The sequence below is a fragment of the Rhinolophus sinicus genome, chromosome 5 (genome assembly GCF_057876585.1).
Source record: "Rhinolophus sinicus isolate RSI-liver-muscle chromosome 5, RSI-T2T, whole genome shotgun sequence".
In the NCBI taxonomy this organism is placed as follows: Eukaryota; Metazoa; Chordata; class Mammalia; order Chiroptera; family Rhinolophidae; genus Rhinolophus; species Rhinolophus sinicus.
The window spans coordinates 50,287,915-50,304,551 of NC_142505.1; the positions used below are offsets into that span (position 1 = coordinate 50,287,915).

At 42.6% G+C, this 16,637-nt stretch overlaps 1 protein-coding gene across 17 annotated transcripts in view; it reads right to left on the reverse strand.

Annotated features, from left to right (window-relative positions):
- The window catches only part of ERC2 (ELKS/RAB6-interacting/CAST family member 2), a 918,050-nt gene that overhangs the window by 187,001 nt on the left and 714,412 nt on the right, over positions 1-16,637 (reverse strand). For all 17 annotated transcript variants that reach the window (XM_074313127.2, XM_074313130.2, XM_074313128.2 and 14 more), the window contains one exon: positions 4,717-4,851. In XM_074313127.2, the coding sequence (XP_074169228.2) occupies positions 4,717-4,851 (135 nt within the window). The remainder of the gene's footprint in view (positions 1-4,716; positions 4,852-16,637) is intronic.

The window sequence follows — 16,637 nt, forward strand, 5'->3', positions numbered from 1 at the left end:
GGAGAGGTGAGTTCTGGGTTTAAAAAGTGTCTACATATTCTGGGGTTTCCAGCCAAAAAGTGTTTAGGTGCTTTGCTATTTAGGCCCTTACAAATCAGAATCAGAGTGGCTGACGCTTACAAGTGCATTTTCCACAAAAAATGCAATGAGATCCAGGCCCTGAAAGGCTCGAAACCTAACCCAAAATCCAGGCACAGAAATGTAAGTCCTGGGTACCACACGGCAGCTTAAACAAGGCCTGGCATTTTCAGTTGGCTAGAGTGTGGCGCTCACTCCATGCTGTGTTTTCCTTATCCATGGGGTTAGTTCCATACCTGGGAGCCACCGGAAGGAGACTAATAAAATGTGACTTTTCCTGGAACAATAAAAATCATATGATGCCTGGAAAAAGGAAAGTAAAAAGACCTGACATCATTCATAAGGCAAGAAAAGATGCTACTTCAATAAAATAACAGATGCTACTGATGATGACAGGTATAGAGGGCATTTAGGAGAAGCTGAGTTTCCACAAAACTGTTCTAAAATCAGTCTCGGTAACTTCACTGTCAATAAAGTCACTAATGTGTCTCCAGCATGTTCCATTTATTCTTTGGCCTTTATTGTTTCTCAAAGCCCACCAGCAGCTTGTGTCGTGGGGAATATTTGCTGTCTGCCCTTGTGCCATTTTCTTGGCTTGAAGCATTTCCTAAAGGCATTGCTGGGATTTGTTTGAATGTTCTACTCGGACACACTCAATGGCTATCACCATCCTGGGGGGTCAGAGGCCACCAACTATTAACGGCTCCTTTCTCGGCTGTTGGACTGCCACCCCCTCCAGATTTTTCTTACGTGTTCTTCAAATCCTCCCTTCTCCTCATCACACTCATTTTCAATCCCTAAGGGGCTGGCATTTGTGATTATCCTTCCTTTCCTGGGTCCTCATCTTTATAATGGCTCCCTTAGTTCAGATGTATTGGGATTTTGGTGGGATAACTCGTGCTTAGATGTTGCACCCTTTAAAAAGGTATTAATATCATAAGAAATAAATGAAAGGGGCGCTCTCATTTTCTGCTATGCAAAGCATAGGGGAAATTGCTTCAAAATTCCACCTTATGATGAAAAACACTGCTGGAAACTAGATCAGCCATGTTTTAAACTGGGTAGTCGCTTTCTTCACCTGATACTCTGAGAACAGTATTTCTCAGAGCACAGATGTTACTAGAAAAGAAAAAAAAAAAAATCTATGATCAAATAAGTCTGGGAAATGCTGGATTAAATAAAACTGGAGAGCTTTCTTTCTTATATGACTTTTTTAGATCCTTTGATCTGCTAATTGCACCAAGACTCTCCAAGATTGAGTTATAATATGCAGCACTTTTCCCAAATTCTTTGCCCACTGAATCTTTGTTTCAAGACTTTCCTCATGGGACTCATGTTCCAAGAGTTACTTTGGGAAATGCTAGTCTAGACTTATAGCCCTTGGATTCAGTTTCTCCTGAGGAGAAAGCAAAATCATCGTAAAGGATAGAGGGACCAGGAAGAAATGGAAAAAGAATCTAATTCTGCAAACCTGGCAATACTTAAATTGAATTTCCTAAGGAAAAATGAGTTTCTCTGGAAAAGTAGCAAAGTGACTGATTTTTTTATATTTCTTTGTTTTCATGTTCTGCTCCCTTAATACATCTTAGGAGACAATGTCAACATTTGTAGCCCCTCTTCCAGAAGGCATTGTTGGTCACCCTTCAGGGCCACAGGGAAGTCGGGGCTGGAATCCCTGGAAGGGAGTTCTCACTCCCTTCTTTTTAAGTCAATTCAGCTAACATGGGTACACTGCAGACATTTAGTTCAATTCTCGTCCAAATCGATCCATTATTTAGACTCTCATGTCACATACTGACATAAGGCTGTCACTTTTTCCTAAGCAGTAACTCCACTCCATAGATAGTAGTATCTATGTTTGTACAATTATGTGTAGAGTTTGTAACCAATTGGGGAAGACTCCCCAGCCTTTCAAGACTCTTACATTCTGGGACTTGGATTTACAACAATGTGTATATTCACATATGAGTTGCTGATGATGACGAATTACAAATCACCAGTATAGGGGAGGGCATCGTGGTCCTAGCCCTGGGACACCTCGTCAAAAAGGGCAGCCGGCCCAGGGGTTCTGGACATTTCTATTGCCGGAGTCAGCCTACTCACACCAGGACCCTTGCTTCACTCTCCTCTGATTGAGAGAGTGCAGCAAGGGAGCCTTACAGCTTTCCTGACTCTGACTGAAAACCAGACATTTATCCTTCTGGACAAGGGCAGTTTACTTTCAGGGTGAACCCACCATAGAGTAAGTTGCCAGTCATGGGCCCCTAATTAAGTTCTAACTACCTTTCATCTGTCACATTCTGATTGGCATGGTCCAGAGAAGAACTGAATGAGACATGAGATGACCTGAATTTTTGTCCTAGGGCGAGACAGCGAACTCCTTGAAGGCAGGGGTTCTGATTCGTCCACCATGGTCTTCCCCAAGCCTAGCATAGTGGCTGGCATGGAGTATGCGCTCCAAGTATTGGATGAAGGAGCAAAGAGCCAGCAGCAGGACTCGAGTCAAGTTTACCGTCCCCCCAGCTCCTCCCAGGGCCTGGATTTCTCATCTGTAGACAAGGATGAGGCCGTCTGCCTCTATGTCTATGGTTGCTTACAGTGGTCACTGAGATGAAGGATGTGAAAGTGGGAGGCCATCACCATCTTCCTAACAGTAGCAATGAGAAAGGTGTATCAGAGGTCCTGATGACATATATTAGCCAGACACTCCTCAAGGAATGCTAACTCTTCTGGAAAGGGCACCACCCCTGAGCCATGATTTCTACCCTGTGACAACCTCTAGTGTCGGTGGACAAACATAAGAGGGTCAACCAAGCAGCCAAGTCCTTTAGTTTATGATTAAAGACCTCTGGAAAAGTAGCCAGAGCCAGACAAGCTTTTGTAAGAAATGTCACTCACAACACAGCTAGATATGATCTGGTGCCCTGTTTCCAGCAGGTCATATTAGCATATGTGTCTCTGTGATGAAACAAGCCTGTTTGGTATCTCAGCAGGTCCCCGTGTGACCCATTTCCCCCGTGTGGCTCCAAATCCCTCTTTCTGCCCCTAGAGCGCTCTCTGTTCCCATCTCAAGCCCAGGGTGGACTTCTAGCACCAAGAAAACCTCACACTCACCCCTCAGGGGAAAAGTCAAGGAGCAAATGGTAGGGACCGAGAACGCAAATGAAGAGATCTGGTTAGCAGGAAGCCAGGTAGACTGGGGCAGGTGAGTGTGTGTGTGTGTGTGTGTGTGTGTGTGTGTGTGTGTGTGTGTAGGGGGGCAGGGGAGCAGAGGGATGAGAATCGAACAAATAAAACCAAATCACACTAAAACCACAGACAGACAAGATAATGACATAACATTAATAGCTCTCCCCACTTTGCTGATCTCCAAACGGAGAACCATTTTTGAGAGCTAATCACACGAACTGGTACCTTTCTGCACTTGGCTTCAGAAATTGAGATGTCCTATGTGAACATCTTCTGCAGCGTTGAGGTCGCTGAGGGCACATGTGTTCAAGTACAAGGGTAAGGCCCAGCTAGGGGTGGGTGTGGTGGGGTCCTGGTCGGAGCTACCTCACTGCACAGCTCCAGAGAACCCTTCTTATGTTGTGTACAATATACATGGTGCCCCTGGAGTTGGACTCCTGAACACTGGGAATCTGAACTTCTCTGGAATGCTAGTGACATGAAGTGAAAAGGAAACAGAGCCATCTGAAAAAAGCTTTAGGAGCATAATAAGTATCCCTTCCTCCAACAAACAATTAAACCCCTCTTTCACATGGGTAATTCCAATAAGCCCTCCCCTCACAAATTCAGAAATATGTAACAAAGGCACTCACACTTATCCAGAGGATTCTATTCCATTACCTATGCCTCATCCTTCTTGAAATTTATTGTGCGTTACACTAGGATCATAAAAAAAAAAACATCCTAGTATAAAAAAGGAGGAGATACTGCCACTGTTGACTATTCCATCCTGCTAGTTTGCACGTAATTATATAATTTCCATGAGGTTCCTCTTCAAGCGTTTTAACACTAAATGCTGTAAATAGTTTTTGCATTTGGTGGATGAATGCAAATATCGCTGAAAATCACAGGAGATTTTTGTTTTTGTCAATCCATCTTTTCACTTGCCTTAGTCAAGGGACAAGATAGGGTCTAAGTCAAATAAACCAGACCCCTTGACTTCACTGTCCCAAATGCAAGCAAAACGGATTTCTCTTCATGTTGTTTTACCCCACTGTTAATTTGCATCACTAAGGAGTTTTCTAGGAAAGTGCTCAGCCAACTCAAGGCTTCTCTGGTTGCCAAGCTCATGGAAACAAAGTGCTTTCTCTTAAAACTCTGAAAGAGACATTCCAAAGTAACCCACCATTAGATACAGAGCCAGCAATAGCCTACATATCTATGAAAGAAGAAAGGAGGGGAGGAAAGAAAATGCATAACATAAACAAGAATAGACAAAACCTTAAAGAGGAAGGAGAAAGGAAAACATTTAGATTGCTTGAGTGACGGAAATAAATACCAAAGCTATTAGTTTCAGTTCAAAGAACGTATCACTTTATGCTGTTTATTATTTCTTGAGGATTATTTATTTTATCTTAAAATATCCAAAGGGTAAAAGGGGTCCTGGAGGTAAGCGGCAATGAAACTGACCTGGTCGGGAGAGGGCCTGTGATTGGAATGCTGCGACCTCCCAGGAGATCGGTGGTGATGGTGGTGGTGGTGGTGGTGGTAATGGTGGTGGTCCTCATCGTAGTTGTCCGCTATCAGCTTCATTCTGTTCTGGGTCTGCGCACAACAAAAACCAGGGAAGACGCCATCAGGAGCTAGAAGACCAGCCAAAGAGACTCACGGCATAATTATAGCACCTCTCGGGCTCCCTTTGTTCCTCATCCAGAAGTTTTCATTTTGAGTTAAATCAAAGCTTAATAAGGAATGCACCATGCCATACGCTTTGGTGAAAGAGGCTTTGTCACATCCTCGTCACTTTGTTCTTGGGTCTACATTTGTACATGTAGGTGCACTTCCCCTATTTTATTTAAAAGGGGAAAAGAATGGACATACCCTAAGGCGCTTTGTTTTACATTACCAAGCAATCACAGAGATCCAGAGTAAGCTTGCAATCACAAACTGCCAACAGTCACATCCTACACTCTAGAGCAAGCGAGAGAAGGAAGCCCTGGATGAAAAGATGGGTGGAGACACGGAACTATAGACAAACAATGGTCTTGCAAGACAAGACAGAGACATCCACTCAAAAGCTGCCAAATGCAAAAATACTCTTGGAGATGGTTTGTTGCTATGATGACTTCTAGTGAAAGAGCACTTTATGGATGTTTTAACAGCTATAGTTCTTTGAGGAAACTAAGCAAAAGGGGCAGAGCCGATGGAGAAGAGACCACCCTAATTTACTCCCCACTGCGTTTGTCACATGAGGTGACTAGGTGTTATCGTTAAACTTTCAAGGCCATAGAAGTGTTTTATTGTATTGTTTTATTATACAGGGCAAAAAAAAACTGACCTAACAGGATCACAGAATCTAGGAAAATGCCTAAAGACCATGGAAAAGGCAGATAAAAATATCCAGTCCAGGAAGCCGGGAAATGTAGAGACTGCGGGTTTAGAGATAAGACTGTCTGGATTCAAGTCCTACTTCACTTCTTTGCTGGTTATGTGGTCTTTTGAAAGTTAACTATTTCTAAGCCTCAATTTCCTCAACTCTAAAATGGGAGTAAGAGTGCCTGCCCCGCTTAGGTCCCTGTGGGCAAGTGCTATGATGAACTGCAAGTGTCCTTTCAGGACCTGGCACAGGAGGAGCTCACCTCAAAAGTCAAATGCTGTTATTACTAGTGCTATTGTTTCCTGTGTGACACTCTTCCTTCTTGATACATTTTGCTTCCTTTGCCTGTGACAGTTCCCCCAGTCACCTGCCCTCAGCCCAAACTTCTGTGTCTGGCTGACTCACAGCCTTTCCCGGCCCCTGCCCGTGAGGCTGGATGCTGTGCAGCTCCTTCTTACCAGCACTCTATAACCATGGATTTGTCTGTTCATCTCTTGGTAGATGTCAGGCTGTTTCTGTCACCCGCTTCTCCCCAGACGTTAGTACAGGGCCTAGCCAATGTAGATACGCTATGCATGTTGCTGCAAGGAGAGACTGAAAGAAAGAAGGGGCGATGGTTTTGAGGGATGCTGGCATTGTAGAGGCGAGCTGCACGTCTGTTTGCAGCCAGGGAAGGTCACTGAGAGTTGAAGACATCTCACGCATTGCCATAACAATCTCACTGGTAGCTCGAGACGACAATGAGCCTTCAGCACTTTGAGACAGCTGGAAGTCAAGCTGGCAGAGCCGCCAACCAGTCGGAATTTTATTTTATTGTGTGATATAAATAATACTCTGATGATAACTCTGGACCTACCATAGTGTATTCTTGTAGTATTTTTCACGTACAATCTAACTTTTCCTCAAAACTTTCCTTGGAGGAATTATTACTATTTTCATTTGCAGCGAGAAAATCAAGGCTTAGATTTCAGCCCCCAGAGCCTCTTTCTTGACATAAAATGTAGAGATTTTCTGGGTCTTCCAATTCTTAATCTCTAGGCTTTTGTCTTTGCCATGCTGCTAGCAAAAAATGGCAAACAGCTGAACAGGTAGAAATAGCTTTCCCATAAATTCTTCAGTTCTGTTAAGTTTTGGAAACACCTCACATTCCAATTCTACCTGCCAAAGGCTATCTCATGGTTTACTCATTCCATTTAAAAAAAAAAAAAATGTGTGCAATATTTGAAAGGCCCCAGAGTGAATGTAAAACAAAATGCATTATATAGATGAAAACAATAAAATTAGAGGGAAAGATGTATCTAACAATTAAAACTCCCAAGCAACCTTTGGCAGCAGATAGCATTTCTATTCCTCACTTGTCTACTTAAAGTATCAGAAGACCCAGTGGACAGGCTACGTCTTGGGAGAAAGAGGAGGTCAGCGGAGCTGTTGCGTCAGCTGAGGGTCCCCTACCACGGTACAGGAGATTCTGAAATTCAGCGTTCACACCTAAAATTCCAGTATTGTCAGGAGCCTCTCCTTTTGAACTTATGAACTAGTAAATCTGGAATCGTGTCTTCTCATAGAATTCTGAGGGCCTGAAGGGAGCTGTAGGCTCCGCTATGGTGAACAAGGAAGGGACTTGCCCAGGAATGAACGAGGGAACCTAAATGAACAAATAATAACTGCTATTGTAAACATCATAAGGTCCTTATCCTTTGGGGAAGCTCCTGTGATTTTATGAGATTATTTTCTTACCAGTAACAAGCCTAAAGTTCCCTACCTTTGAACTGTATCCCATAAAAGAATGTACAAGCTAAACAAGATGCTGTATGCAGTCCTAAATGTGTCTGCTGAAATGAGGTGTCGGAGAGTAGGCATGTCATGGGATAAAGACTGTAAATGAATGATGTCATCTTTCCAATTTGGTGCTGAAATATAAATAAACCCCGTTGTTCATGTGAATACCAGATCTGGGGGAAATGTACACAGAACAATTGTGAGCGGAAGAGGTTTCTTTTGATTAGTCTGGGCTGGGAGAGAAGAGTGTGAAACGGAGATGAAAAATGAGAGCGTGGCCTGATACTCTAGACTACTTTTATTTATCTTGCTTGTAACATATCCCCTAAACTGTGATGGATTTCTTACAGGCTGGTTGCTAGTTTTCCCTTCTGTAAAAAAGTTTGACCAATCCCGCTTGCTTAATTGGAAAATTGAAAAGGAATCTCTTAAAACATTTTTTTTTTTTAACATCTACACGACCTACCCTCATCACCACCCAATTATATTGGTTTTCTAACACACCAAGAATGGTCTGGAAGGATGGGAAGCCATGAATAAGACTCCCTAAAAGTTGATGGGAAAAAAAATGCTGAAAATTGTAACAAGCATTGGAACAAGGATACTATTTGTTCAAATAACGTCAGGCATGTTTACCAGGTGATACCATGCATTTCCCTGTAGCCATGAGAACCACAAGGTGCCTACCACAAAGCTTTAACCAGTAAATCTGGGCAGTCATAACTGAATTCCCAGGAAAACTAATATAGAGTTGGAGAGGGATAGCTTTCCACAGCACTGCACTTGGGAACTCGTGGGCTCATTTAGCAATTCACTGAAGCCCATTTTTATTTCCTTTTCATGTCTACCAAATGGTTGACCTGACACTTTCGCCTTTGGCTAACTGTGTTATATTCGTTTTACTATATTATGTCATGACTGCTGAGACAAATCTAATCAGATTTCATTTTCTACTTCCTTTTTCTTCCAGGCACCACCTTATTTCTCTAGGGCAATAGTCTCCTAACAGCTCGCCTGCTGTACTCTTGCCTCCCAGTGAACATAATCTGTAGTCAGAGTGACATCAGACCCAGTTACTCTCTGGCTTCAAGTTCCTCAGAGGCTCTCCGCTGCCCTTAGGAAAAGAGCCCCGGCTCCGCCACAGCTTACGAGGCTCTTGGGAGGTAACTGCTGTTCACCTCCCAGCCTCACCTCTCATCCCTCATCTCCCCAGCCCTGGGCCATGCTGTCTCTGTTCCCATCATGCTCTTCTTCCTCTTCCTTTACCTGTTATACCCAGCAGTTCTTTTGGTCTCAGCTTCAATACCATCACCTCCAGAACTGTCTTCCCTAAGCCCGCCTCAGAAAGGATTAAGTGCTGCTCCACCGCCTTCCCCACAATCCTGTACCCACTCTCAATCCGCCTCCCATCACAGCACTTACCTCAATGAATGATAAATAATTATGCGCTTTCTTGGCTTTTTCTATCACTAGGTTGAAAATCTCCTGAGTGAAGCAATATGTCTGAATTACCCTTGTACTCACCACTGTGTACAGTCTGATGTACAAGAAATAAGTAAATATGTGTTGAAAAAATGTATGAATAAATGAATGGAAAGGGTACAGGCTACTTTAGAACAGATGAAAGGGAAAATACACAATTAGCTTCTATGATGAGCCAGTTGAGTAGATAACTCTCCATGTGATAGGTTAACTTTTCCTGTTATATATTTGCTTTGGTTGTTATTGTCCTTGGGAGTGGGGAGAGCAGGATAAATGTATAGTTTTGGAGCTGTTGGAAAAAAGTCAAATTTTTCTTCTTCAAGAAATGTTCCATTCTTTAGTAACATGGATCCAGTGAGATTCTCTACCATGTCCCCAGTTACTTGCTTCATTAAGAATAAAGGGTATTGGAATGTTATGGGATTCATTGCTTTACTATCCCCTAGCTTTTGGAAGAGCAGGGGCCTTTAGAATACTTTTGTTAACACCAAAAGCCAACCATGGAAAACTAAACTTTCTCCATTAACTAAAATCCCTGATGAACACCATCTGTGAAAAGGTGCCGTATATTCCATCTCTCTTGACATTTCTGAAGAGTTTATCCAAGGAGCTCTTGAAACAAAATGAAAATCCTTCATTGACTAGTAATAGACTCAATAGCTTAATGGCAATATGTAGCTATAAACGTGTAATATTAAAACTGGCTTTAAAAATATTTTAGCAAGGTGGCAATAAGGAACTATGCTTTCATCAGTCATCTGGATCAAGTTAACAATAAAACCTTCATGAATATGGTTTAAATAAGAAAAAAAAACTAATAAGATTTGTTGCTATGGGATATGGAGATAATACCATACAATAGCAATTACACTTTATTCTATCAGATTTTCTTTTCTCCCTCTTTCCTGTCAGGAAAATCCAAAAGAGTCCAGAATTATTCTATGTCTGCCAAATTAGAGCAAGGTCAAAAGTTTTTGTCTCTCAGTAAAAGATGGAGAAACCAGACAATAAGTGGACAGTGAGCAGGGGAGAGATTTCCTGAACATCCCCCAGGCCCACAGGAAATGACTCATAATCAAATGGGGTTTGGGTTCCAATGCATGGGCCACTCTTGGAAGACAAAATGAAGCAGGAGGATAAAGAAGCTATTGGGAGAAATGCCACCTTGGGAACTTTTTGGGAGTAAATAAGCATCAATGACGGAAAGGCTTCTACTGAGGATACTACACAGAAATTGATTCAACACTCACTAAACTTCTGCACCCGCAAAGACAAGTGCAATTATGGGCAAGGCTAAGTGTTTGGCCAGTGTGCTTTCACTGAATCCACACTTTTGGGATGGCTAACTTTATGAGCCCTCTTACAGATGCGGCAACCAAGCCCATGGTCACTCAGCTAGTGAGCTGAGGAACAGGACTTCAACCCAGGTTTCTAGCTTCAGAGTCTTACAGTAAGTGATAGGTCTCAGGCCAGATGCAGGGGACAAAGCAAAGATTAAATTAGACACGAGGAATTAGAGGACTAACTATAACATAAAATGGGAAGGAAAATGGAAGAGAAGAGATTGGTTTACATGAATGTCCAGGGGATGGAGACTTCCCTTCTAGCTGAGGGCAGAGGCATCAAATAAGGCTCCATAGATGAGATGCCCCTTGAGCTAAGGTTTGAAAGTTGGTGTGGATATGGGTATAAGAAAAAGAGGGCTGGGGAGATTCCATGGTAAATTCACCCTCTAATATCCTCAAGAGGAAAAACAGGTCTACGTGGGGCACTGGCACCTAAGACATGAGGTGTGTGTGTGTGTGTGTGTGTGTGCGCGCGCGCGCGCGCTGCTTTCTTCATTCCTTTATTGGATGTGGGGAGAGCAGAAAACATATTTGAGATGACAATTCACTTTCTTATTTCTCAGAAGAACTTATCAACTTGGGACATTTTGGAAGGAATTTAGGACAGCCATAGCCATAGGCTCACACATGTAAAACTACGACATTTCTGGGACAATGGGCCAGTCTCTTGACATCTGTGTTTTTACAAATATCTACACAATCCACTGCTATTTCATCAGTCCTGCTTCGAAAACTGGTCTGATCTCCCCCAACTCATTCAGCCAATGAGTCCTACGGCCAAACAGAACAGTAATGAAACTCTCCCTCCCAAACTTTGTTAAAGGCACCTCCCTCAGTCCTTATTTAAAGAAAGAAAATTAGTAGGTCACCATGGAGGATTTGGTTGCTATTTTCGTACCTACTTATTAAGTCCCCTTATTTTATTGTAATTGTTATAGAGAATGTCAGTGCCCCTGCACATTCTCTTGTTCTATCCTGGAACTGAAATCAACTGTAGATGCGCTGTTGTTATCCCACCTCAAGCCCCTGCATCTCTCTCTCTGCCTGAGGTCCTTCTCTGGCCACAGGTGCAGGCTTGGCCAGGGAATAGGGCAGCCCAGAAGCGCTGGGGAGCTCACGTTCTCAGAACAACTCTCAGTCTATGAGGGAGGGAGGTGATGAATAAATAACCAGCATCCTGGCCCTTTGTGTGACAGCATGTCATGTCACAGGACATGACATGGTGTGTTCCAGAATCTCTCAATAGATCCTCAGTGGGGTGCTGCCCATGCTGAGTCTAGCAGAAAACTGCGCATAATGTACCTTTCTTCATCTTTCCCTTCCCTGTCGCACTTCTCCATTTTCTCACCAAGCTTCTTGGGACCACCTCCTTAAAAAGCCATCTGTACCAAATTATTGTCTCAGAGTATGTTTTGGAGGGAATCCAGCTAAAACCTTTGTTGACTAACAAGTGTGTGCCTAACTTTTGCACAGGACTAACATTCCTTTGACTACCAGGCCTTCCCATGCTCAGCTCTTCAGATTTCTCATCACTTAGGGAGATAGATCTCTCACCTTCCTTAGGGAAGTGACACAGGCCTGGCACTAATTCTTTTTCTGCCAAATATTCACTCTGAGACTCAGAATGAATCACTTTTCCACGAGCCTATGTTCCCGTATCTATAAATGTGAGAGGCAGGGAAAAGAATGTCTTTAGCATGAACCAAACTATACACAGATAGATGCTAGTCTACTGTTCTTCCTTATTTCACATTTTGTGCAGTTTTTCTTCCTTCTTTGCTTTTTTCTTTTTTTTTCTTATAAAGTAAGGGGAGGAACATTATTCTGGCAAACAACTTCCTGCTGCCACTTTAGGTACCTGAGGGTTTCCCCAGAGGGTTATGTACAATGAAGCCAGGAGCATTTATCATCTCTGCCCTGCTACTAGCCACTGCGACCCATGGGAGGACAATCATTTACGGAGAAAGGGTTCTATGTACTCTGCTGATAACGTGAAGATTAGGGTCCTGAACAGTGGCAGAAAGAAGGCTGGCAGCCTGTAAACATCAGCGACAATAACCAGTGCTCACCTAGCCCTTGCTGTGTGCCAAACATAGCACTTTGCTCCTGTTGTTCTCATTCAGTCAGTCACACCAGCCCTGTGATGGAGGCTGGAGGGGGCCCCTATTCAAAATCTTTAATAGCTGCTATGACAGAGGCAGAAACTCATGAGAACTAAGAATGACTCAAGTATATACGAAACGTTGGACAATTACATTTGCAAACTTTCTACTGTGTAAGTGCATGGTGGCAAGTTCACGAACTTAATTGTCCGATCTTGTTATGACCTAAATATCAGTCCTGGCAGAGGCTGTTGTTATACCCACTTTAGAGATGAAGAAATGGAGGCTTAGAAAGACTAAGAAACTTACCAAAGAGCACACAACTAGCAAATTTGGGACTATCGTTCCAAACCTTCCTATGTAACCACTGTACCCCACTTCTCAGATCCATAAGAACTGACCTCTTCATTATAACAAAACAGAACAAAACAAAAAAACGAAACAGAAAAAACACCTAAGACTGATCTGGAAATGGGCCCTGTCTCTCTGGACATTGGCTCCAATCGGAGCTGAGAGGAGAAGGAGTTCACTTTGATTTCAGAGTTCTCTGAAAAGAATGGAACTCAGACACATTATAAAATCTTGGCTGGAGCCACAGTGGAGTTGATTTTGGTGACCTGTCCTACTATCAGCTCAAAAGTCATTATCCAACCATCCACAAAAATTTTTAATGTTTCAACCAACAAGTCAGTTTCAAACTTAGGCTAACACATTAGCAACTGCAGACAACCAAGGAATTTCTAACATCCTGAGCACCTCCTCTGGAGGTGGTGGGCTCTGGGGGAAGGGAAAGGCCCTAGAAGTTTCCACCACAAAGTTACTTAGTTAAGCGCAGGTCTGTTTAATTAAGTAGTGGGCAGCACATGCTATACTTAGCTTTTAAACACTTGTAAAGTCCTCTTCATTCATTTATCTTACTTGTCACTGACAAGCTCTTCAAGAGCTGTAACAGTATGCAGAGCATGAAGAGCCTGGGTAAACAACGCATATTTTATGTGGAGTCTAAACTGTTTCGACTCAGAGAGTCAATAGAGGGTTTCTGAAAAAAATCCCAGACTTTCCTAATAACTGAGGACTCATTCTGTGCATGGTCTATTATGAGTTTCTTTAGAAAGTGAGCTTCTAAATAAAATCTCAATTTTTTAACTAAAAAGAAAAGAAAGGAAAGAAAGGGGAAAAAAGGAGGCAGAGAAGAAAGGAAGGAAAGGAGGGAAGAAAGGAAGAATGGAAGGGAAGGAAGGAAGGAGGAATGGAGGGAGGGGAGGAAGAAAAAGAGAAGGCTACTTGTAGGCACCGGACTTCAGATTACAAAAGTGTGCTGACAAGCCAGGTAAAGTTCTTCATTCACTCAATTCATACATTCAACCAATGTTTATTATCATTGGCCTAGGCAGAACTGGCTTCACCAAGTCATCTCAACTAATGAATTAAAAAAGCAAACAAACAAACAAAAAACCCACCTCAGGGTATGGCCTAACAGAATTGGCTAATAGACTGGAAACTGACAGTGTACTGAATGGCTATTCTAAGAAGACGTTAAAGAGACTGAGTAACCCAGTAACACCTCGGGAAGGGGCAGGGGGAGTCTTACACAGTCAGGGCCAAGGAGAGAAATGTCCACATACCTGATAAGCAAGATGATGTGCAGGGAGTCGACAGACTTTTAATTATGTCATAGGGCATGCAAAACATCACCGTGAAGGTGGTTCTCAAAATGACTGAAGCTTGAGACGCCCTCATCAGCAGGAAAGAGCTAAGCAACGGAGAGGGGATTGCGTGGCAGACGACAGAGACCAGAAATTCAGAGCCGCCCAGAGAGAAGGAATGCGTCCCCAAGAACTGTCAGAGGACAGAAGGACGTTCTCCTGCAGGGCCTTTTGACCTCAGCACAGAAATGGGAACAAATGACATCTGGGCCTGCTCCCTGTCCTGAAGCTGAGTGCAAGGGTATAAACCCAAGGCTTCCTCTGCACCTCACCTCCTTCGAAACAAAACAAATGACAACAAAAGGGGAGAGAAGGGAGGGTGTGAGCAATGCAAAACATGTGGTGGGGCTGCTGGCCAGTGCTGAGCAGAGAGAACCCCAGGGAGCAGGGTGGTGAGACAATGAGGGGAGGTTTGGCCGGGTGGAGGGGGCCTGGCAGCCGGGAGAGTGAGAGGAAGACAGGAGGAGGGACAGAGAGGGCCTTGGACAGAGAACAAACCCCTCTCCCCAGCTGGTTTCACACTTGGGTAAAACAACTGGAGAAAATGTAAACACACTCATTAGTAATTTTCCAATCAGTTGAAAAACAAATGGGACGGGAGAAATGGCAGTGGAGTGTCCCAAATACCAAATCTATGAAACATTTCTCTCTGGCATTTATCTTCTCCCTGGGTTACTTGTTATGCAGTCCTCCCTCTGTTTAGATATTAGCCCCCTTATTAGCTTTCTATGGGATACTCTGAATGCACCCTGACTAGGACCAATTTAGTTCTACATGGAAGGGGAGTCTGAGTCACATAGTCCATTCTGGATAGAAGATCTCCATGGACCCTCCCAGAGACAAACAAACAAGACAGACATATCATTTGCAGGTCCCCTCACATGCTCCTCCAAGCTGATATTCCCCCAGCACACAAAAATGAAAACTCATTTATAACCATCACCTCTTCTCCTGTGAAAACTTACCCCCAAAGAAGAGACAAAGTGGAACTTCTGGGTTTGCGGATCTGACAGAAATCCAATTTTCAAAAGGATAAAATTATGTTCTAATTTCATCTGAAAATGCCCAGTGGGTTGAATCACACTATTTTTTTTTTCCTTCCCAATATATCAGATTAAACTAATCAAACGGAGACATATTGAGAATCAATTTCTCTTGGTCACGTGTTAACAAGCCTGACTTTCCATGACCCTGTAGTTGGAATCCTCTAAGTACAAAATACCCAAATGTATTTCAACTTGAATCTACACAAAAACAGATATTAAAGTGTATAATGTGTTTCTTCACAGCACTAGGAGAAGGAGGGTAACTGGAAAGTTGAGGTGATTTTCTCAAAGACTGTAGAGAATTTCAGGAGCCATCTAAAATCTCTCTGCTACAAACTGAGACTTGCCAGAATAATGCAGATTCATGCAATGTTACTGCTAGGCCACACCTAGCAGTAATGACTCCAAGTTCACTATTTTACAGGAGAGATTGAGTCTCCAAGAGGTTGACGGTTAGTCACAAACCTAGGAGAAAGCCCCAGAATACTTGACTGCTGGTCTCAGACCCTTCCCCAGCCCTGGCTGTCTCCCCATTTGATTTGCATGTGTAGACATGTCTACCACGCCCATGACCACTAACACCACAGGCCCACCTCATGTCTTTCGCTTTGCATTCCAAAGTACTATGGTATTAATTTCCATTCTTGCAGTCTGAATAGCATCAAGCACCTAATCATTTTGGTCTCAATGCCTACAGATAGGTTAAGGAATTTTCCATTTTCTTTGAGATATGAGCCTTAGTTTTCTAGCAGAGCTACTGATTTAGCTTTATGATGTCTTCTTTCTTTATAACATCTATAAGTTTTTTATTTCATAAAACATACATCCTAACTATGAAAAATTAAATAGTACAAAAGACTTTATAAAAAGAAAAGTAATATTCCCTCTCCCCCTACCTCAATATCAACTCTACTGTTAAGGTTTTTTGCCAGCCTTTCCAGAAAAATTGTATGCATATTGCAAGCACAGACATGTGCACATACCCTTTAAAAATAAATGTCCAATATGCCTTGGCTATCCTTCCATGTCAAGGACATTTACAGCTGTCTAATTTTTGATGAACATATTATTCCGCTATATGTATTATGTACTCTCTTTATTTACCAGTCCTCTATTGATGTATTAAAATAGTAGGCAGGAATCTTTGTTTATTTTGTTCAAAGATGTATCCTAAGCACCTAAAACATTGCCCGGCACACAATAAATTTTGTTGAATGAATGAATAAATGAATGAATGAGTACATGAATGATGGACATTTGGGTCATTTCCAGTCTTTCATTATTCCAACAATGCTTCAAAGAATACTTTTTCCAAAGAACAGCTTTCCCTGTCCTCATGTGCTTGTTCCCAACAAGGATGGAGGCTTAACCAAATGATAGCTGTTTCTATAATGTGCTAAGAAAAGAGAAATTTGGTAGAGAGCCCTAGAATAGAGTATACATATTTTAAACTTTGAAGGATATCACCTAATTTGCCTTCAAAAATGTGGGTCAACTTCTAGTCTCTATTTCCTCACGCTGTTCCAACATGGAGTCTATTCAGACTCTTTTAT